This window comes from Antennarius striatus, chromosome 14 (assembly GCF_040054535.1).
Source record: "Antennarius striatus isolate MH-2024 chromosome 14, ASM4005453v1, whole genome shotgun sequence".
NCBI classification, from domain to species: Eukaryota; Metazoa; Chordata; class Actinopteri; order Lophiiformes; family Antennariidae; genus Antennarius; species Antennarius striatus.
In genome coordinates, this window is record NC_090789.1 from 7,318,757 (window position 1) to 7,342,605 (window position 23,849).

The 23,849-nt window shown below is 41.4% G+C and overlaps 2 protein-coding genes across 5 annotated transcripts; one reads left to right on the forward strand and one right to left on the reverse strand.

Annotated features, from left to right (window-relative positions):
- Positions 1-2,572: 2,572 nt before the first annotated feature.
- LOC137606915 (cyclic AMP-responsive element-binding protein 5-like) lies at positions 2,573-17,772 on the forward strand. Of its 4 annotated transcripts, none has more exons than XM_068332252.1 (11): positions 2,573-2,680; positions 5,188-5,254; positions 6,056-6,149; positions 8,786-8,895; positions 9,066-9,298; positions 12,455-12,581; positions 12,834-12,905; positions 15,240-15,560; positions 15,646-15,939; positions 16,016-16,124; positions 16,946-17,772. In XM_068332252.1, exons 2-11 carry the CDS (start codon positions 5,201-5,203, stop codon positions 17,074-17,076), a joined length of 1,545 nt encoding a protein of 514 aa, XP_068188353.1. In that variant the 5' UTR covers positions 2,573-2,680; positions 5,188-5,200; the 3' UTR covers positions 17,077-17,772. The 4 variants fall into 4 exon arrangements, with proteins under 4 accessions (XP_068188353.1, XP_068188351.1, XP_068188354.1 ...); XM_068332250.1 differs by having other exon boundaries at positions 2,597-2,680; positions 16,940-17,772; XM_068332253.1 differs by having other exon boundaries at positions 2,640-2,680; positions 6,009-6,149; positions 16,940-17,772.
- A 102-nt stretch (positions 17,773-17,874) lies between these two features.
- Positions 17,875-21,945, reverse strand: tril (TLR4 interactor with leucine-rich repeats). Its single transcript, XM_068332249.1, has 2 exons — positions 21,915-21,945; positions 17,875-21,804 (listed from the first exon to the last, which is right to left on the reverse strand). Exon 2 carries the CDS (start codon positions 21,681-21,683, stop codon positions 19,230-19,232), a length of 2,454 nt encoding a protein of 817 aa, XP_068188350.1. The 5' UTR covers positions 21,684-21,804; positions 21,915-21,945; the 3' UTR covers positions 17,875-19,229.
- Positions 21,946-23,849: the final 1,904 nt, after the last annotated feature.

Sequence of the window (23,849 nt, forward strand, 5' to 3'; positions counted from 1 at the left end):
CACAGAGAGTTTATGGTGCATGACATCATCTCATCAGAGGTCTCTGGGTGGTGCACAACTTTGGGTCGATATCAAACTAGTAAAGATTTCCAGATCATCAACCCATTTTTGCCTAAGATCGACAATCAGACCAGTGTCATACACATATTTTTTTTTCATTGTGGACCAAGTACAACAGTAAAGTTGGATACAACTAACTCCAATCACCTCGTTATGTAATCAGCTGACTCTATCTTGTATTCTTGGCTTCTAACTTAAAATATCTGTTTCCACTTGCTTTTTAAGTCCCACATTGCTCTGCAACTTGCAGATAGGAATGGTCATAATGCACCTGTCAAATCAAAACTGTTTGGCAGCCTGACAGTGTGTGTAATGAAGCAACAAGGAGGATAATGTTACAGACTTGAGAACACTAAGTTTGCTTGACTTCTGAGTTGAAATGTCATATTTTAGAGACAACATGACATCAGGCCTTGACCAGACAGGTCTGTACCACTCCTAGTCAGGCTGTTAAAAGCTATGCTGAGGAGAAGACGCCAGATGGTAATGGCTGGTACAGCCACTGAGTTATGGAGGCAATCTCAGCCGCATTATTTTCTCTGAAACACCAGCCAGTGATTTCCTGGCTGCCATCATACACTTTTGACTACAAGACACACACAAACACACACAAACACACACACACACACACACACACACACACACACACACACACACACACACACACACACACACACACACACACACACACACCGTAACACATCCCTTATCTTCGCTGAAAACATACTCAGTGATTCACATCTACACAAGGGGGAAGAGCTCAAAACACAGGGTGACATCATCACAACTTCCTGTTTCTTCCTGTTGCTATGGGCACTAGAATTTGAATACTTTTGGCTATTGGTGGATGATGAGTCAGTAAGGCTGGGTCCTATTTTGCACATCAACCATAATAAAACCTCATTCCTCTCTTCTCCGGAAAGCTTGACCAAACATGGCAGAGATAATATGCCAAATCAGTGAATATGTAAAAGACTAAAGTTACTTTTGTTAGTTTTTATGGCCAATGGAATTTCATGACACATTACAAGACTGAGAATCTTTTTTAAAATAACAACTGAATGTAGCATAGCTTTACCAAAGCCATCAAAACACACACACACACACACACACACACACACACACACACACACACACACACACACACACACACACACACACGCAATGTTTAGCAACAGTGGATTTACTTATAAAACGTAAGTAGGCTTTAGAAATAGAAAACAGTAATTATTCAATGTAAGATATGTTATTTCCTGTCTGCTGGTTGAGATATATCTGTCTACATGTGGCTCCACGGTGCACTGGCTTTGTGCCTGGAGTGTATCCTGCCTCACACCCCCAGTCAGCTGGGATAGGTTCCAGCACCCTGCAATCCGCGACAGGGGAAGTAGCATTATTGTGATATAATAACATTTCATCCTCAAGAAAAGTAGAACAGAATCAGCTTTATTGACATTGTACATTGTACAATGCTCACAGTTCCAAGAAGAAGAAAAAAAAACGAGGTAGATGACACAATACATACAGATGAAAGCTATGTACATACATGTCGATGAAAAACTAATATTTAAAACACACACTGCTAAAATAAATAAGGAAACACTTCAAACAGTCACAGATCACATTTTCACAAACAAATTATTTCAATTTGATTTTCTGGTCTACATTGTATGACCTGTTGAGAAGAGGATGATTGAGTAGAAGTATTGTTCTAGTCACAAACATTCCCACCAGCTCTCTTCATGTCATAGCTGCTCTGCAGACTGTGCTGGGTGACACTGTAGTAAACTGTCTTGCAGTCACACATGTGGATGTGTCATCCTGGAAGAGCTGGATGTTGTGATGGGCCCATACCCTTACGCTACTTGATAATTTAACCAGTTCGGAGTCAATCAATTTTGGTGGTCATCATATCTGCGCAATATGCGGGGTACACCGAGACAATATATTATCATTAGTCATATATAATAAAGTATAATAACAGCATATCTAAATTACTTTAATTACTATTAAAACCACAAATGAAATTGTTTACCAGTTATAATCATCATCACACAACTTATCTGTATTCATTGGAATCAGTTCGGGACAACGTAAATCCGAATTCCATCGAACCACGACCCAGAAAAAGTCAAATTAGTTCACAAATAAATCAAACAGAGTCTTACCCTCTGAAAAGTTAAGAACAGACAAACCCCGGCCTTTATAATGGCTCATTTTGATTCGTAAAGTCGGCTCAGACGCTGGGACGTCCCGTTTCAGGCAGACACAAGGAGGGGAAAGAGGGGGGGGGGACAAAACAGGGTTTCATCCGCCCACCGGTCTGCCCACGTCCCGTCACGTTGCTGTTGATGTGTCTGACACGGCCCGTCTGCCGGGACAAGCCCACAAACCATGTTGCCGTCCCATCCATCCCCTTTACCGGTGGTGTAACCCCGCCTCCCCCCCCCCCCCCCCATCCTTCTCTCCGTACGGGACCGCAATGATTTAGAAGTTCAGGAATCCCATGTGACGTCACCGGGAGGGTGATGTAATGCTTCTGTAAATAGATCGTATTGTAATCCCGCTCCAGTCCAACGTGGTTCCTCTCTGGAGCGCCGCTCGTCTCTCTCCACAGTAGGTAAGGCTCCGCTAGACGCGTTCATTCACAAAAGTTTCAAACCGCGCAGACTCCACCGAAGTCAACTTTATTTCTTTTCTTTCTTTTTTTTTTTTTAATTTTTTTTTAAAATTTTTTGAATATTTTGTTTTCTTCACACATCGGAAAGTTAACGAGGGAAGTTTAGGACTACCGCTTCCAGTCTCATCACCAGGCGGACGGGTCGAGCGTTGCGCGTCTATTTGGGGGGTGTGACAGCACCCTGCGTACAGCTGTGCCGGGCTTGTTTATGGGTTGAACAGGTTGTTTTACGGAGCGGTTAAGGAACGGATACACCGCGGTGTGTTTACGGGACACATGCGGGCACCGACCGGCCGCTTTTACGCAGAATTTGCGGGCGAGAACCGCTGACTAATTTGAGCTGAATGAACTCCAAACCAACGCGACCGATTTAATGTCAAAGCACCGACAAGTAGTAAGTAACGACCAACTCTTTCAAAGTGAACACATGGATAAATGGATCAAATGCACGCCAAGTTTTAAAAGTTATATAGCAAGTATGTGATGTGGAAAAAAAAAAGTTTTGAAATCCATTTGTCCTAAAGTCTTTTTTTTTTCTTCTTTGTCACGTCGGACATTAATCCGGGTTGGATTGACAACATGTTGTCCGGTCTGTTGTTGGATTTATGTATTAAGGATGACGTCATTTGCATTGATGTAACCAGTCTGACAGAAGGTTTTGCTCAAAAAGTGCTGAGTCTGCTCATCTTGTACAAGTGCTGCTGACAGGAGGATAGAGACCATAATGGTGATGGTCTGTAAACAATCTAGATAAATACTTAAAAGTGAATTAAGACATTATGTAATCACTGTTAAATCCTGCTCCAAGAAGGGCTACACACCATAGGTACAGCTTGATAACAAAATGTAAGCTTGCAAAACTTTTTCATCTGATTTTAGGAATTAGTTTTCTGTTTGTGGTGCTGTAAACACTTGCTTGGTCATTTACTTTGCGAAGACTATAAACATAGATAGACAAATAAACACACACACACACACACACACACGCACACACACACACACACACACACACACACACACACACACACACACACACACACACACACAAACAAACACACACTCACACACCTATGAAGTCACCTCTTGCTGGGTGCTGGAAAATGGAGGCGGGGGGAGAGACAGGTTCAAACCTGTCAGGAGTAGGCCTGTGACGCAGCCCTCCCTCTGCTGCCTCCTCATTCCTTCTGTCTTCCTTTCATTGTGTCCTCTCTCACTTTCTCTCTCTCTCTCTCTCTCTCTTTCTCTCTTTCTCTCTCTCTCTCTCTCTCTCTCTCTCCCTCTGATCGCCCCTCCTCATTCGCTTTGCCATCACCTAATGTCACTCTTCACCCCTCCATCCCACCCCACACACACTTTCCATTTCTTATGGAAGCATGCACTTTTGCCCTCTCTCTCCTCTCTCTCATTCTTTCCCATAACATCAGGAGCCACTTTAGTGTCTTCTCAATGCTTTCACGCAAACCCCAATTTTTTTTTTAAGATGAAGAAATGTACAACGCTCTTCTCATCACCTCCAACTCCACCTGTTACATTTCTTGATCACATTTTCCTCCTCGCTTGTAGTTTATCAGTCCAGTAGGACAATAAGAAGTGAAGGAAGGCCCACCCTGACCTCAACAAGTGTGTGTGAATCTTGTTAGGTGACACTCAGCACTAAGGAATGTCTGAGGTCACGATGTTTAAGGATTCTTTCCTTGCTGAATGAAAAATAGAGGGCCAGTAGCGGCAGCAGCACTTCAGATCGGACCTAATTACTGCCCACCGCTGCCTTGACATCGCGACTGAAGACCCAAGAGGGTCAAAGCTTTGTTATGATGAATGTGTTCTATTCCATGTTTGATATGAAAGATGACTTTATTTTTCCAGTTTGCACGGAAAGCAGCTATCATTTCCTTTTTATTAACCGATGCCCTGATGAAAGTCTAATTGCAGGCTGAAACAACTGCACAACATCAGATTATAACCACTGGAAAGTGAGGATCACCATGCTGTAATACGTTAATTCCCTTCTAGTGCCTACATGCTATTAGCAGCATGTAATGAGTAGTTTGGAAACACACAAACAGATTATTCTTTTTTAGTACTTGTCCTAATAAGACGACTCTCTGCCATGTACATCAAAGACAGTTGTGCTCCCACTGGCAGCAAATGGATCATTTCTCTTGAGATAATGTAGAGTCTCAGGGTGAACCATCCATCAGATGTTGCATTACTTCATTACACAATGCTTTCACAATAAGACGTAATAACAGGAGGAGACCTGAATCATTTAAGCTTAGAGTTTGATTTATCTCACGCCATTTCCTCTGTGTGAATAAAAATACAGGACAAATAAATGACAGGCCTTCTGCTAAATTATATTGTGTAGTGACTGCGATCTAACACTTCCCTGCGTATAGGATGATGAGGTTACAATTTAATGTATTCTTGCTTCTTCTGTTTTGTAGGCTTGCATATGACATGAATGAAAAACAGGATAGGCCTTATGTGTGCAGTGCTCCAGGCTGCTCTCAGGTCAGTAGGAAACAATATGTGTGTTGCATCTGCGCTGTGGTGATGACATTTCAGAAAATATGTGGTTACATTATCATTAAGAATTTTTAAAGAATGAGGTCGAAGTGAAAGAAATTGTTTTAATGTGGCAGGGAAATTATTGTAACATAATGATAAAGTGAGTTTATATTAGTCCTTGTGTGCTGGCAAACAGAGGTCATGGTGTATTTCTGGGCTTGTAAAAATAGGATGTAAGATTTTAGTTGTTCTTTGAATGTCACTGTAATATGTCCTAAAGGTTGGTGAGCAATGAAGAACTATACTTAGAATTAGAAGGACAATAGAAAGTTCACCATGACTCCATTTTTTTTTTGTTTAAATAATTTAAACTGAATCCTTGTGAGTTTCATGAAAAGCAAGTTCAATATAAAAACTGTTTTTAAAAGATGAAAAAAAAAATTCACCTCAAATTATAATGGGTTCTTCTCTCTGATATGCATCAAAATCTGGCTAATAATTTGTGTGTAATCTTGCAAAGAGACAGACAAACATGTGAAAGACAAATAACTGGTGGAGAACATATTATCCACTTACTAACCATTGGAAAAATAAATCCAAGATATAAATTTGAAAGACAAAGAGTTTAAACATATGTATCAAAATAATGTTCCGTCCGTCTTCATCTGGAGTGATTCACTTGAGAAAGACTTTTATGACTAATTATTCAGCTTAAATGTTTAACTGATCATTTCATTCCGTGTGTCATGTCATCCAGCTGCATGCATCTGTTCTTGTCTCTTTCACTCGATTGGTGTGCTGCAGCGCTTCCAGGTAGAGGAGCATCTGATCATCCACAGACACAAACATGAGATGACCCTCAAGTTCCCCCCACTCAAGACAGACACGGCTTTTCCAGGTGAGGCAGTGCAAAAGAAATAAGAAAGCACTCAGAGAGACAACATTGCCACTGAGGGCGCTGTCACTAAAACCTGAACAACCAAAGAAATTGGTGACAGGCAATATGAAAACAAAATCCTGTAATAATCCTCAAACTGACGAGATCATCAATTGTTATGCCACTGGGCCCAAGGTGTATAAAGCACTCACTTTAGTGATGTTGCCATGGTGATGTCTCTTTACTTGGATTAACTGCATTCCAAATCAGCTGATGCTACCCAACACTTTGACTTAGGAAATCTTTAGTATAGACAGTCATGTTCATCAATATTTCTAACATATAAACAAAAATATAATTGAAATGAATGTAATTCACTATATTTCACAAATATGTAAATCTGATGGAATGATTCTGAATCTGCATTACCTCAACTACATAATGACTGCAGTGTTGTGTTAGTGCACTGTAACCGAGACGATGATTTAGATTTGAACTGAGTGGTGTGACTTCATGAGATATTCATGCCTGGATATTTTAATTTTTATTGTTATATAATTATTTATCTTGATATTGATAAATGATTTAAAAGACTTGTTGCTTTCCTCTATGCCTCTAGTTTTTCTCCTCTCCTGCACTCCACGTAACCACGGCACACCACACGATCTCTTTTTACTGTTCAGACATTCTTTATGTCAGCTGTTTTCTGGGTGCGACTTCTATTCAAGATAGGGGCTTGATGAACATGACATGATGACTGTACAACGTGCAGTATGAAATCAGATAAGCTTGAGGGCTCCCTTCCCTGTGCTGTGAAAAAGAGCTGCTCATGTTGCAACATGTAGAGTAAAATATCAGATTTTACCAGACATCTTGATGCTGCATCAGTGAAGATAAAAAAAAGGTGGCATGCAGAGGTCTGTACAAATTCAAGTATTTTATTTTTTATTTGTACTTTTACAGTCCGTGTAAATTATTGCTTCATCAGCGGCTTGCTGTACATGAATACGCATAAGAAGTTCACTAATTCAAAAAGTCCCAAAAGACTTTTTTCATCCAGTCTGGGGCATTATTCATAAAAATGTCCTATTTACTTGGATTTAATCTTGACATCAGCTTCAGTGATGTGCTTACATGTTATTGTTACTCGCTACCCATAATCCATAAATCTCAAATCAACTTGTGTCAGTGTCATCTTCCTTATGATTTCAGCTTTCATAACACCAGGACAAATGAGGATTTATTCAAGAATAGTTATGCACCAGAAGAGAATTCCCACTTTTCATATAATGGGAATGTCTTATGAAAAGATTATGTGAGAGAGTTGTGGTCCATTAAGTACTTAGTTCATTAAAAGATGAGTACTGTCACACAGTTCATAAAGATTATGCAGAGTTCCCCTCAAGTTTGGAGGCAACCCCGAACCAGCAGGAATATCACTCACATCACGTCTAGACTTTGCAACGAGATATTGTCCAAGTCAAATTAATGTTTTAAAAATAACTGATTTTGCATATTTTTGTGTTTAAGTCATACTTAAAAAATAAAATGATCCTAAATAAACATGTTATATCATTTGCAGCCCAGCATTCTTCACCCAAAAGATTTGAAGTTTAATATTTAAAGAAAATTTTTAAAAAAGTATTGAATGCTCACATTTAAGGAATGCTTTGGCTTTTTTAGGTTACAAATAGCTAGGACATTGGTTTGAAAAATTATTTCCACTTACTTTGTTGATAAAATATTTAAAAAATATTTGTTGAATCATTTCTTCTCAATACCACATCCACATAAAAACTGTAAAACACCCAGACTTAACTGGTTTGTATTTTATGTCTCCCGTGTCTTCAAGGCTTAATTTTTCCCACAAATGTGAGTCATCCTGTTTGAAGATCTGCAAACATACAAGAAGAATTCAATTACCTTTGGATGTAGTGGGGAGATTTTGAGTTCCAGAATAAATGCTGCTCCAGGTCCTAGCTGTAATTGTGGAAAGAAGACTGGGGCAGAATGGCTTTCAAAGACATAATCAGATCCCAGTGTGTTTGACTCATCTGAGAAGTCAAATAAAATACCTTTGTGGCTAAAGGCAAAATAAGTTCACAGCCAGATATTGGAGACCTGACTTTTCTTCAACACCCTAAGTCTGTATTGTAAGGTACTGTAAATGTAAAATCCAATAAGTACATCTAACCGATACAGGAGAAGTTTCTTTTAAGTGATCCAGTCTTCCTGTCAAAGTAATGTCACATGATGCTGTCTGTTACCATAGAAACAACTGTCTGTCTGGATGTAAACATCAACATGACATCTTATCTTTGTTCTCCCACCGAGCTTTTCTGTGTGTCTCAGTCTTGCAGCCTGTCACAGCTCCCACAGGAAATCTCATATCAAAACAAAAGGCCCAGCTGACCTTTGACCCCTTCATGTTAAGGAGGCCCAGAGAGGCAGACTGATGTTATCACAGAGCGAGACAGAGCACAGCTGAGAGGAGATCCGGTGTTGGACCACAGTTAACGTTAATGGAAAATTTTTCATTTTTTAAACCTTTCTCTCTGTCTTTTGTGTGTGTGTGTGTGTGTGTGTGTGTGTGCTTCTGTGTGTCTGTGTGTGTGTGTGTGTGTGTGTGTGTGTGCGTGTGTGTGTAATAATTTTAGACCAAACTCCGACGCCAACGCAGTTTTTGCAGAACTGTGACGAGGTCGGCCTGTTCAAAGAGATAGAGGAGGAGTTTCTTCAAGCACAAGAAGAAGAAAAGTGCAAACAGGTAAATTTAGGACAAAAATGAAAAATAAAGCTTAAGCAAAATTTCAAAATTGTAACTAAAGTTAGTCTAGAAAGCCCAAATGGGGACAATATTCACAACAACACGCATCCACACACCCAACCTTGCTAAATACTCAGACTGAAATCAGACTATCGCGTCCATCTCTGCAGACACTTCCGCATAATGGGCCGTCCTGTATGAACCACCTCAAACCACAGCTTCAGCTCCAGCACACGCACCCCCACCCACAGCTGCATCACCCCCAGACCCATCAGCTGGAGCATCCACAGGCTCACGCCATCATGATGGGTCCGAGCTGCAGCTTGACTGCACAGCAAACTCTTTCCTCCTCCCAGTGTGGATCAGTCAGCACCCAAACTCCTTCCACGCTCACACACTCAGGGTGAGTACGGTCATTGCATACACACGTACACACACATATATATACACACGTACACGTACACATAATGTCTTTTTTTTCCCTGTCCTCCTCTCCTCTGCTGTGTTTCTCCCATCCTGCTTTTGACATGTTATAACTCACTCAGTTCGGCACAGGCTGGCATTTCCCTCATGTAATTTATCACTGCACTAATGAACTGAGGGAAAGCAAGGGAGAAAAATCAAACAATAATTTACTGACACAACAAAGTCGTAGCAAAAGAGATGAAAAACCGCTGTGCAACACCCACTTGAACCCACTGATACGAAAGAACCTGCCACCCAAACGCTGCCTCTACTCTGTCTGTTCAGACTCAGACTGGAGTCTCTCAGCTCTCTTCCATGGCTCCCTGGTTATCACCCAGTTCAGTGGACAGATTAGAGGAGTTCCTGTCTTTTATCTGAACAGCTGCTCTTTCTCTTCCTGACATTAGTCACATACATATGCTTTCGGGATGATGAGAGATTTAAGATCAATATATTTTCAACATGTTGCTATATGAAAAAACAACAGTATTATGTTAAAAGATGTATGATTTAAGATGTATATTGGCAATCCAAACCTGTTTTTAGCTGTAATTGTTAACAGTTTGCATTTGGAAAAGATTTTCTTTGTGACATTTATCTACGTCTGTTTGGATTATAATAATTCTTTGTAATAAACGCGTACGTGGATTATATTTATCTTTATAGAAAATTTTAGAAAACAGAATAAAGCATCAATAAATGAAACGATGCTGTGGGTTTTAAAAAAATATTTTTTCTCGAGCTTAATTTCGAACACATCAAATTCTTTGAACATTTTTGACGGCACATTATCCACATATTTCACACTCTTTTTCCAGAAATGTTTTGTTTCATAGTTATGGTTCCAGACAGAACATATGGGATAGAGAGATATAGCATTGCACAGGACAAAGGCCACCAAGTGGAGTCATATCAAGGGGCAGTCCTTACACTTGGGTGCAGTAGTAGCTCAGGGTCTTGAACTGGGGACCCAGATGTGTGTGATTCAAGGCCCTTATAGACCAAAACGTTTGGAGAGTGAACTCGCAGTGGAACTGGCGGTTCACCTCTTGAGCACTGCCAAGGTGCCCTTGAGCAAAGCACCATCCACCTACAAGTTGCTCGCTGGGCACACTGTGAAAGAGCTGTCCACCACTCTATATCTCATTATTTACATGGTTGATGAATAACAACCCAGATACGAGAATGGCAAGAATAATTTCCCCCACAGCGAATCAATAAAGTTGTTTCTTTTAGCTTTAGGAGGAATCTTAATTTTACAAAAAATAAAGAAAAGTATTGATGGACCTTGACTCCTGCTTGCAAGACATTTTGTAAAAATCAGCGTCTCTGTTGTAACTCTGCCGTTTATTAAATGAGAGAATCGAAGCAGTAAATAAATAAATAAATAATGAAATAAACTCCAAAATTGAGGACAGAATGAGACGGGATGGACCAACAGAGAGAGGGCCGACAGTCAGTCATGGTGCAGTAATGCTGTGTCAGTTGAATCCAGATGAGTCCAATGAAACTAGCTAAGTGTTGCTGAATGAAACATGGATCGGTGGTGTGACTGTTTCTCCTTATGTTTACCACTGGTTTCCGTAGTGACCTGGTCTCCGAGTGCCTGGCTATTGGCCCGGAAGGACTGTTGTGGTTACGTTAGGAAATGCTGTTTTGGTTTGTCTCTACTTTGTTGTACGTTAAACGGGCTGCATACCCCAGATTCAGTGATGACATCATTGGCAATGACTTCAGCTAAGTTGTGGAGGCCCACACTGTGTGATTGGTCAGAGCGGTTAGGTCAACACATGGCACCCCGCTTTTCAGCATCCCCTGCTGTGATCCCTGAGCTTCTCTCCTGCCTCTCAAGCTGTCACTTTTTCTAATATATATCTGTAATATCTTGATAATTGTTTTGATACATGAATGCTTTTGCATGCATTTTAATTATTAGTTGTTCAAAATTACCAAACACCCTATTTTCACTTACTTCAAACAGCCTGTAGTGGTACAAAAATATTTGGTTGTATGTGACCACATTTTTTAAGCCTTTCATCTCTAAGATTTCTACCTCCACTCAGCGTTGCCAGGTTTTAATGACATCTAATAGCCTTATAAAAACTTCAAACCTTCCTTTCTTCTACTTGTTTTTCTCCTTCTTCATTATTCTCCAGGTGTGAATGTGTGTGTGTGTGTGTGTGTGTGTGTGTGTATGCGTGTGTGTGTGTGTGTGTGTGTGTGTGTGTGTGTTTGTGAACATTTACATACTGATCATTCATATATCAACACCATTAAATAATTCACCGCTGACAACCCGCTTAAAAAAAAACATATTTAAATGCATAATCATAAATAAATACATTTAATATAATAAATAACTATACTTATATCATGTATACATTTATATATATTTCAATTAATTATGTTATTAAATCATAATAACATTTATGCATTTTGATACAAGAATATTTATTATATATATTATGTACTGTATATTATATATATCTTTAGATATATATCCATAAATGAATAATAAATAATGAAAGTTGTACATCAATTAACCTTAAATAAAAACCAGAAATTAAACAAATTTTGCAGACAATTTGACAATATGAGATTGATTGTACACGGTATATTCATATCTCATAATTTATATTTATAATATGAAATTACAAATTTCAAAAGAAAATTACTAAGATTCAATGACACCCAACGATTAAAAAAGTAGGTCAAACAACCCCAGAGCTAATTTTAGTCACACAGTCAAATAAAAGGAAACACATTTAAAAAGAAAATCACCAAATCAGGCAATGCTGCTTACTCCTAGGCACAGTGAAAGTGAAGACAATTTGACAAAGGAAACAGCCTTTTCCCAGAAATAATACTCTTATTCTGGATAATCCATAGAACAATAATTTTCATAGAAAATTTTAACACAAAATCGTTCACATTGAGGACTGATATATCTACAGCACCTAATTTCTAAATTCCACATAGACCATTTTAAGTCATGTCCACTCATTTCAGTCACTGCTGTTAACACCTGTCTGAATATTGTGCCTCTCAAAGTGTAGTTCCAGAAAGCCTCTTAGCCTTCTCTGTCTCACCACAGGCCGGTCCCAGGATCGCTGTCCTCCCTCCTCCACATGCGGAACAGACACCGGCAACCGCTGCCAGCATCCTTGCCTGGAACCCTGCCAGACCCCGCCATGCAAGGGGCATCTGCTCAGCACATGCCTGTAAGAATTGGAGAGACATGAGCATCCAGACCCACATGCATTATGATTTATACATGCAGGTATATCGACCAAAGTGGTCAAGATCCTTGAGCTAGATCTATTCATGGCTGACATAAAAATTCACTTCACGGTTTGGGATGAATTAGTCAAACTCCAAATGGATGTGACCTTGTGGGGAACTCTTTATACTTCAGGGTGATATGCTGAAGCTTTTCCTTGTCATGGTTGAAAGGTTATCTTTCTCTTCTTCAGATAGAGAAGCAGATGTCGTGTTTAATGGGTATACCACGTCCTGTACACAACCCTTCCTGTTCCTCGCCTCAGGTAATCACTTTGAAGCACTGGTGTTTCTTTCCTCTTTCTCTGGATTGCTCTTCTCTCCTCCAGTAAGACCAGCGAGCTTTGTCACAGAACATCACACCTTCATAGCTGTGGCATATAAATCAAAGCGGAGACAAACTTTTAAAACAATAACCGTCTACTTTATTCTCTCTCTACACACACACATGCACGCACGCACGCACGCACACACACACACACACACACACACAAACATACACAGAGTCACCATGAAATCACAATCTACATACTCTTCCTGTCTTCCTTGTGTCAACATGCTCTCAATCTCTGTCCATGTAAATGTGATATTTTTTTACTTTTTAGGTGCATGTGGCATAAATTGTTAAACATACAGTACAATGGCTATCAAAAGCAACTTGAAATGAAAAACTGTGAAATTGTGCCACATCGACAAACACATGCGTGCGCGATTTATGATTCCGAGTACAGAGCGTGTATATGGAGTGGCAAATGAAAAGTGGTTTCAGGTTTCGGAGCCACGCAGGTCACGGGTTCAAAAAACGAACCTCTCTTCTTTGTGTGTTTGAACGGACTTGCATACACTCATCTTCTTCAAACCATGTCTTTTATGTCGTTATTATTTTTATGTATTTTGCATTTCCCACATATGAAACAAGACTCTTTTTCTGTGAACCCAAAGTAGAACATTAACATTCTTCCATTGTGGAGTATCTCTACACTCAACTTAAGTGTAAAAGTCAACTTTTAAAAAGTAGATCACTGCTTCATGTACAGTTTCATGTCTTCATTCACTGATCCCTCCAGAAAGAAATATCAGCGTGGTGTGTCATCCAGTCCAAGGAGATCCATGATGTAATCACAGGCCTCTGTGTCAGGGTGTTTCTATGTAGTAAACAGAAATACCCATGTCCCGTCCTACTCGGTGTGTTTTTCTGTGTGTGTCTGTTAGGCTGGCAGCCTGGCCAGTCGGTGAAGCTGGCACAGACAACCCAGTGACCTCATCTTTGGCATCCACTAAATGTGCTCCCTTTTTTTTTTCTTTCAATGCTGAATGGTTGAAGGGGGAAAAAAAACAACTGCTGCTGCTCTTAAAGAAATATTGTGTAATAGGGACCAGATAGCGATACTCAGATACCAGGGAGGTGGGTTGATGTCATGCTATAAACATGACCTCCCCCCCTCGCTCCCTTCCTCGGCTGAGCGTAGGAGAAAGGTGAGATGAGGTTTAATTTAGCTCTAACAGTCTGCTTAGTCAGATGATACACAGGAATGATAAAGTGTGAAGGTATCAAACGGTAGGCAGCAGCATTTACTGGAACACATCATTCCTCTCATCCACATCTATGGTTGCTGATGATCGGTGTGATTAGAACCAACTGCAAAAAGTGTGTGATTGTTTCTGAGAGAAGTTATAATGTGAGACATCTTGCTACACATTGCAGGAGCAGGCTTCAAGTCTATTGTGTATGTTTGCAGGCTATTTTTAAATGCAGTAACATAATCTCCTTGCCAGAGACCCTTGTGATAGGAATACAGATATGTTAATGATATGAAATATTCATACAGCAAATGTGAAAGCACTGTAGTTAGCAGAAACTATGGTATATGTGATCCCCTTAAACAAAACAAAAAAAACCTTGGTGTCAGAGGTCAGAAGAATTCATTTTTCAGTAGTTTGAGACTCTTGACATGCTTTTGTTGAGCATCGAAAATCAGAATAATCCTTACCTGCTCCTATTTACTGTGGAGGGGGGCTACAAATCCCAGGATAATATAATTGAAAGTCATGCTTGATTGTCTGTAACATTCCTGCAGGACCCAATAAACTCAGATGGAATGTGCAGTTCACACGCGAGGGTGTGAGAATATACCAGTTGTAAGGTTTTGTCATCTACTGAGGCTCCACTGTGTTTATCTTTCATGAAGCACTGACACGTCCATCTTTCTTTTTTGTTAGCCCTGGCTCTTTGCCTAAAAAATGTGAAGTTCTTTTGCAAATAAAATAGTGCAAAACAAGAAACAAAGAAACAGAACAATCACCAAACATATGAGCCATGTAAATTAACAGTATTCTACTGTTCCTTCCTCATGGACAAATGTTTTTCTCATATTAGGGCAAAAAGACATTTCAAATTTAAGCATGCACGGGTTTAACAAATTGAAGGAATCGCTGCACATTTATTGAAATAAAGTCGTCATTGCTTTAATATAAAAGGTTATCTTCATCTTCTAAATTGTTTCTCATAATTTTTTAATCATTTTGACTGCATGCTGAGCATCAGCTGGACTCTCTGTATAATAGTTTTTGTTTTCTATGTCATATTTAATCACACCCAGAGATCCAAACAGATGCAGGGCCACCATTTCCAACAGCACCACACAGGAATGGTCGCCGTTAACAACCCTGTGGCATCCATGGGTCGTGTGATGGATATGATGTCACACCATCATCAGCACCGTCATCCTCCGCCTCATCATCACCATCATTATCATCACCACTCACAGCTTTCAGCTCCACCTCTCACTTACCAACAGCGATGCCATGCCCCGCCTCCGCAGCATCTGGGAAACGCCCACTGCCACCAGCATGCCCCGGCTCACCAATCACCCCCTTCAAACCTGCACCAGGGCTCGCCTCCACTGTCTGTTCCAGCTCAGGTGGGATGTCTTACATTTACTGATCATCTCAGTGATGTCACAAGGATGACAATGAGGTTTTATTCTGATGTGCTTTTGTTTTCAGTTATCTCCTGTTGCACAGCACATGCAACCCTCTCAGCCATCACACTCTCAGCATGCACAGGCAGGTGGGAGCTGCAGTGGTGGAGGAGGAGGAGGTGGTGGAGGAGGAGCAGGAGGAGGAGGAGGTGGCAGTCGTCGCAGAAGGACAGTAGAGCATGACCCCGACGAGCGCAGGCAGAAGTTTCTAGAACGGAACCGGGCTGCAGCCACCCGCTGCCGACAGAAGAGGAAAGTGTGGGTGTCGTCGCTGGAGAAGAAAGCAGAGGAGTTGACGCACACAAACCTGCAGCTACAGGTGGGGCGCGCTCTGAAACAGTAACACGATCACCATCCATTATTTGTGGGTAGTACTTAGTTCCTCTGTGTTGCAGAACGAGGTCACGTCGTTGAGATCTGAGGTTGGTCAGCTGAAGCAGATTTTGCTCACCCACAAGGACTGTCCTGTCACTGCCCGGCAAAGAGAAGCACAGGGGTACCCCAGTGAGTAAAACCCCTTACCCTGCAACTCCTCCTCTGTAAATTCTCATCTGTTTTTTTTTTTTTTTGACACAGACATCTCCATCCACAACTGAGGGTATCATTCAAATACCTTCAGTTGTTCATGTAAGGGAATACATCCCGTTGACACAAATAGCCCCTCGGCACAAAGAGAGACATTACCTGTACTGTACATAGAGGACCTTAACAGCACTTAAAAAACAATTATTCTGTTTTTAACCCCACTGCCTACAATTATTGGTACTTGCACTTTTATTCCAGTGGAGAGTCAATTAGATCAAACACTGCACTCTTTTCTCTCCAAAAAAAGGAATATATTTTTTATTGTCATTTTCATACTCACTCATGATATTTGAGAAACTCTGGTGGGCAATGCAACATTCTGGCATTAGCTATTTTCGTTTGCATGAAGCAAGCTTGCAACAAATCGCCATGCCAATCTTGCTCTTAAAGAAAGGCTAAAGTTTAATCTCAACAATAACTGAATCTGTGTGTGAACTAAAATGAATGCTATGGAAAAGATATACTGCACATTGTAATTAAATTGAAAGCCAAAATTAGTTTTTGTTGAGCTTCAGAGAACTAAGGATGGATGCAATATTGGCATGTGTTCTATTTGTATTTTTTGTTGTCTTTTCACCTGTATTTGTTAAAATAAAAGAGATATTTTCCTTTAATACGAGCTGTAGTGGGTTTTTCATTCATTTTATGCACACACACTCATGCATCCCACCCGCGAAGCACAGGGTTCCATGCAGGATCGTGGGTCTTTGATTGACAGCTGTCTCTGTGTTCAGCTGCAGGGGTGAGCCCAGGAGGAAGTCCCACCCCTGCAGGTCGTGGGTCTCAACTGCAGGCCATCCAACACAACAGCATCTCCACCTCCTCGACTGCCGGAGGCAACACAGGGCGTAACCCCAGGCCGGGACTCTAGCCCTTGACAGATAAAGGAATAGGTGGGGACTGGGTGGCTGAATCCTGACTGAATTATCTGTCTGTCATTCTTCACCACTCAGCTATGGATCCACGTGTCTTTCCATTGCAGATTAAATACTGAACTGGATGGGTGAAATTTTTAACACATTTATGTAAGCCATGTAAAGTATTTTTAAACAGAAGAGATGACCAGAACCATGTACTGCTACATTTCCATAACAGTTGCAGAAATAACCTTAGCTCAAAGCATTTTGACCAACTCTGATGGTTATATGGCAAATGAATCCTGTATTTATTCAGATATCTTCTGTTTCTGTTCACAACAATCTAACCACTGACTGTGAGCATGCACACACACACACACACACACACACACACACACACACACACACACACACACACACAAACACACAATCATAAGTATTTTTCTCTCTTGTATGTTGCACTCTTTTGGTAAAAAAGCCTGCATATTAGTTTTATATAACTGAGCATATGCAAGTTCACATTTTACACCTTCTCATCTGAGCAGCTTATTATCGAAGCTATGTATTTTTCTACAAATAATTCAATGATGATTGTACAGGATTTCTTTTCATGCTGTTTTTCTCTAAGTGCCCGAAGATACAAAATAGATATAAACTGTTCCTCATAACTCAAACCGCTCCAGATAATAATAAAGAAAAACATATTGTTATTTCCTTGTGTTTTTATTTTAATTATCCTTTTTCAGACTCTTTACTGATATAAAGTAGGTCTGAATGTTTGATTTATATCCGTGGTTGTGACCATGAGGTCGCCTGTCTGTATATACAGTGTGGTCTAGTTTGCCATCTAGTGGCTGCTTTTGTTAATGGTTTACCAGAATAACTGGTGACAAGTACTGTAGATCACAGAACCGATAAATCACAAGTATTTCTTAAGATCAATAGCACAACGCAACTTTTTTTTTTTTTTTGTCTAGTCTAATTTGACTGACTTCATCATTAAACTGGCCTTAACTTTGGGACTCAATTTTAGGCACCAGGTGTTAACAAAATGAAAAGATGTAATCGTGCAGTATGCTTTCATGTCAAAACCCTTTCCATTTTGACATCTTGACTGATTATATGAAACTAGCTTGCATGCATATGTGTGTGAGAGAGCGACTGTGATTTGGAGTGTGGAAGGTGATCCACCCTGTCTACTCAAACAAAGGGACTGCTTAAGTAATGCCAGACCTCATCCTGTGATGCATGCAAAAGCATGGATGCACAAACACTTAGTCTTTAACATATGATTGCCATTATTGTAGCCACCCACACGCTTCATGTCTGATGATATTTCTGAGCCCGACCAGTTTGGCCTCCTTAATTTAGGCTTATACAATGACTAAGTCAGAAGTGGAAAAATAAAGAGTAAAATAAGATCATCTTGATGTATGGATATCTAACCAATCATGTATAAAGTGTGTTTATATATTCCGCTGATATTCCAAGGATCTCTAAAAACTATCTTTGTGCACAATGTCAAAAGTCTCACACAAAGTGACATTAGTAAACATTCAAATGAGAAATCAGTCACATTGCTGGGAATTTTACTTCTTCAGTTAATGCAAAATCATATATAAAAAGTATAAAACATGATACAAAGTGATACAAAACATGTGCTTCTTTCCCTGCCAGCCAGCAGCCATCATCACATACTGTACAAATATGAGACAATAGGATGTCTATGAACTAAATAGTAGCACCATAGTTGAAATCAGTGATCAATCATTCATGCATACAGAATTTGCATTCGCAACAAATCACACATTAAAAAAAAACAAAAAAACTCACAGGTGCAGGGAAGTGAGAGACAAGGTGAAGAGAAAAGGAGCAAAACAGGAAGAAGAAGTCAGAGGGATTGGACTTCCTCTGGTGTCTGAAAAAGCACTGATGAGCTCAGCTGTTCTTTAGTCACTTCTAAAAATGTCATGTGGTCAAATGATAGAGGAAACATAGCAAAGTGGTGGGACAGATTAGCTGATTCATTCACAACCACTAACACACTATTTTTTTAATGTGACACTTTAGTGTGACAGCTTTGTCTTTTCTGCCGTATACGTCTGCTCTCACCTTTACACTGAAATTCTCTCACTACAGCTGAAAAAAAATAACAGCATTTCCAGCGTTAGTCAGAGAATCTCTGCATGTCACTGTCTCTGCGGACGCTATTAGTGTCCAGAAAGCGCTCACAAGGGAACTGAATGAGATCCCCTTCCTCCAAGGGAGCAAGACGCGCTGGACGACTGCTTTGGTAGCTGGTGAAGTCAGCGGACACCGAAGCCGTCGTCATAGTGGGACGAAATGGTCGCCTGGTGGAGTACATGTGCCGCACATGGACTGCTGACTTCCTCCTCTGCAACCTTCTCTTCACACTCCGCCCCAGCCACACACAACCAATGACCAGAAACAGCATGGCGTTCCCAACCAGAGTAGCCACAGTCACCAGCTGGAGGTCAGAGGACAGCAAGCCTCCATGGCTCAAGGCCTCAGGGAGCGTGACCAGCCCTATGCAGTGGTCACGGGGTGCGACTTGACAGACAGTTCGTCCCACAACTCCTTCCACGCAGACCATGTAGGTCACATCTGAGCTGAGCTCTCGGAGGGTTACGGAGCGGGCTGTGCCACGAGTGTAAACATAACGGGGGAAACGATCTGGGGTGCCAAAGCGGTCAAACAGAATACGATAGTGTACTTCATCGAGCGATGGCCCTGGCCCTGGTGTGTAGCGGTGATGATCCATGGTGGTCCAGTGGACCATGACCGTACTAGATGTGACATTATCCACTGAAACATCAATGATGAATTGGCGGTTGAACACACATGGATCTGTGATAAGCGGTAGAGCGTCCTCCTCATCTGACCTTAGAAGATCAAACTTCTCCTTCGGCTGGACAGGAGAGGCGGTGGTGAGCTCCTTGTGCAGATCAGTAGTGCTTTCACCCTGGTTTCCAGCCTGTCGTGTTAGAGAGATGGCTGGTGGATCAGTTCTGAAAATGACATTTGATCTTCCTCGTCCCTTAGTGTGTTTTGACGCGGTCCCTGCAGGTCGTGATCTTGGACTCATCGAATCTTTCTTTGTTTTCTTTCCAGCTACCCCTCTCACATCCTCCTGTCCTTCTGGCTTCCTTTTTTCTCTCTCCTTCCTCGTTATCACCTCCTCCTTGTCCCCCTCTGTCAAATCAATAGTTTCTGGGCCCCTGACCTGACCACCTCCAGCTTCCCCCCCCTGCTTCATTGAACCCACTGGTTCTATCTCTCTGTCCTTCACCTTTACCAGCACATCCCCTCCCCTGCTCTCCTCGGGCCTGGGTGGATTCCTACACAACTGGGTCAAGTTTCCCAGAGGTTGCAGTTGGGAGCTGTTTAGATAGTCCAAATATTTCCCTCGAAGACTTTCTGGGTGATGACATTGTACAATAACAGTCAAAAGTTTGCCCTGAGAATGCTCGGCGCTCATCCACCTCCTCAGCTCCTCCAGACGGCAGTCGCACGTCCAGTTATTACCATGGAGATCCAGGTCGTAAAGCACGTTGTTAAGGGCAAAAATGTTCCCTGACAGGCTAGTGAGCATGTTATTCTTCAGTTTCAAAACCTTTAAATGTTTAAGTTGGGAAAACGCAAGAGAGTCCATGTTAGAAATCCGGTTTCGACTCAAATCGAGTTTCTCGACGCGCTCCAGGGAGTCGAACAGACCCGCGGGGACTTCCTGCAGTTCGTTGCCGTCAATGAGGAGTTCCCTCAGGCTGGAGAGTCCCTTCAGAGCCCTGCTGTCCAAACGAGAGATTCTATTGTTGCTGAGGGACAGTTTGGACAGTTTTTTAAGGTTTTGGAAAACGTGGTTTCCGATGTGCCTGATTTCATTTTCAGAAAGCAGCAAAGTTGTCAAAGCTTTGAGTTGAGAGAAGGTGACGACATTGCGCACTGCAGTCTGCTTATTGTTGGCCAGATTTAGAAATCGCAGGTTGGTGAGTTTGGAAAAAGCGTTTTTGTGAATAAACTGTAGTTTATTGGATTCCAGGTGAAGATAATGCAGATTGGTCAAACTTTTAAAAACAGAGTCCTGCAGAACTTCTAGTGAGTTCCCGTCCAGACGCAGTTTAACAAGATTATCCAGGTTGGCAAACAGCTCAGGAGTGATTTTTTGGATGTCATTATTATTTCCATAGAGAATAGTTAATTTCTCCAGGGGTTGTAAAGTCCCTGCGGGTATGTTTGATAGAAGATTATGTCCCAAGTACAGCTCTTCCAATCTGGCCAGCTTCTCAAAAGCTTTTGGCTGAATGTTTTGAATTTGATTGTACTGTAAATTCAACCTCATCAGGTTACTGTACCGTGTGAAGTCGAAGGCAGAGATGTTACAGATGAAGTTTCCTCCGAGACTCAAAATCAACGTCTCCTCGGACACCTGCAAGGCGGGTTTGGGCACCGTGCGCAACCCGCGATTGGCGCACATGAGGTGCTGCTGGTGCTGACAGTCACAGCGGTCTGGACATCCGTTTGTCACCGGTGAGGAAGAGATTGTACCGTTCAGCGTCAGCAGGAAGAAGCATAACACCGCCAAGAAACTACCGGTATCCATTCCCACAGCGCGGATGGCACAGCCAGAGGCCGGCGCGTCATTCGCTTGGTGTATTTCAGGTGTAGTCGCCCTTCTCCTCTCTCTCGCTGGAGATCTTTTCGTCCATTATCCAGTGAATGCCCTGCAAAATGTGCGTAAAAGCATCGCCTACATCATGCACAAGACTAATAGCAGCATCTTCCTCAGAGCTGTGTGCAGTGCGCCCTCATTCTGTCTGAGGAAAACGCTCACCTCCCCAGTAAAGCCTCCATCCCCCCAAGCGGTCATCTGCTGCGAATTACAGAGTTCTGCCAAAAAAAAAAAGTTCAGTCGCTTGCGCGCGCTTTTACACACACACACACACACACACACACACACACACACACACACACACACACACACACACACACACACACACACACACACACACACACACACACACACACAGTAATGTAGTCCCTCCCACACAACTCTGGAACGCTGAGAAAAACAGATGTGCTATGGATCCAGAGCTTTGCTCGTGCACGCATGTAATCACATACACATATAGAGAAAGAGGGGGGAGAGAGAGAGAGAGAGAGAGAGAGAGAGAGAGAGAGAGAGAGAGAGAGAGAGAGAGAGAGAGAGAGAGAGAGAGAGAGAGAGAGAGAGAGAGAGAGAGAGAGAGAGAGAGAGAGAGAGAGAGAGAGAGAGAGAGAGAGAGAGAGAGAGAGAGAGAGAGAGAGAGAGAGAGAGAGAGAGAGAGAGAGAGAGAGAGAGAGAGAGAGAGAGAGAGAGAGAGAGAGAGAGAGAGAGAGAGAGAGAGAGAGAGAGAGAGAGAGAGAGAGAAAGAGAGAGACTCTTTGACCGAGTTCTCTGCGCGCCCCCGCAGCCACCGGGGGTCTGAGATCTGGCTGGGATCTCTGGAATCGGACAAAGCAGACAGGAAGATCTCCTTCCCATGGAATCCCGAGGGAGTCCCGATGTTCTGGACGCCCTCGCAAAAGCAGGCTGTAAACCGAGCAAACCAACACAACAAGTTTATCAAACCCGTTAACATCAGTGCTTTTGTCATTCGATTTGATCAGCTGTGAAAATGATAAATCATAAAACAGATACAGCCTAGGGGGAAATTATGCTTGTAGCAGGGAGACATTAAATGGCGACAAGCAGGACCTAAAAGCTAAAATCATCACATAAACAGCCTATAGTCTATACTTTGTAGAGTAGGAACACCACGCTTTGCAGTTTACCATCCTCTTATTAACGCGTCTTGTGCTGCCCAGGCCATAAGGAGAACAGATGGTTCACATTTACAGACAAGGTATTCTGCTTGTGAAGTGTTTGTTTAGACTGGGGAGAAAGGTGCCAAATCTGAATTAAAGATCTCCAACTTGAAAGTGTGGAAATTAGTGTAGCGTGAACAGAGCATGTGCAGAGCTGTGCAGAGTGAGGAGTCATTATCTTCAGCACACAGGGTTGTGTTCCAGTTCTAGATGCATGGTTTGATACCACCAAGACTTTTATGGAACATGAGGTAAACTGCTTGCCCTTGGACATACATGCAACATCCTCTAGTGGTTCACAAAGGTGTACCACTACTAAAACTCACCAAGTAGAACTTAACTTTTCATGACATCAACTTTCTTTTTACTACGATTCGTAGAGTTTTACTCTACTGATAGAAAAGCGGATATTTAGTGGCACTAAGTTTTGGTAATTGTTTGGTCTAGTTTGCATTCGCATTGGTAGATCTTTCATCTATTCATTCATACTTTAAGTAGCCCTCTCTTCACGTTACAAAAAATAAATCTTAGAAGCAATTTAATTTGTTTTTTTCACAATACAAAGTAAATAGTTTATTGGTTATGTTTTGGGATGTCTCAATATACCAATATGGATGATAAACAACACATTTAAAAATAGAATTTTGATAAATGTTAGTAATACAGTATACACAGTTCCATCTTGTAAACAATCCAGAACAGCTGTTAAGCTTCTCTGCTTTCTTGCTAACTAGATTTATCACCTTTTCATTTGGAACATTTGAAGTTAATGTCTATGAATAGACATTTGTCAACCATGTGAAAATTTAACAGTAGTAACTCATCCATGCTCGCACACACAGACCAACACACACATGTATAAAAACACTAAAAAAAAACTTTTCTTGAGAAGCAAATGATGCAATGCTTTCCTTGTATTTCT

Coding starts and splice junctions, on each gene's coding strand:
- tril (XM_068332249.1), bottom strand. CDS start 21,683: ATGGATACCGGTAGTTTCTTGGCGGTGTTATGCTTCTTCCTGCTGACG.
- LOC137606915 (XM_068332250.1), top strand. CDS start 5,201: ATGAATGAAAAACAGGATAGGCCTTATGTGTGCAGTGCTCCAGGCTGC. Junction 8,896..9,065: donor AAGAAGAAAAGTGCAAACAG/GTAAATTTAGGA, acceptor CCATCTCTGCAG/ACACTTCCGCATAATGGGCC. Junction 15,561..15,645: donor CACTGTCTGTTCCAGCTCAG/GTGGGATGTCTT, acceptor TTTTGTTTTCAG/TTATCTCCTGTTGCACAGCA.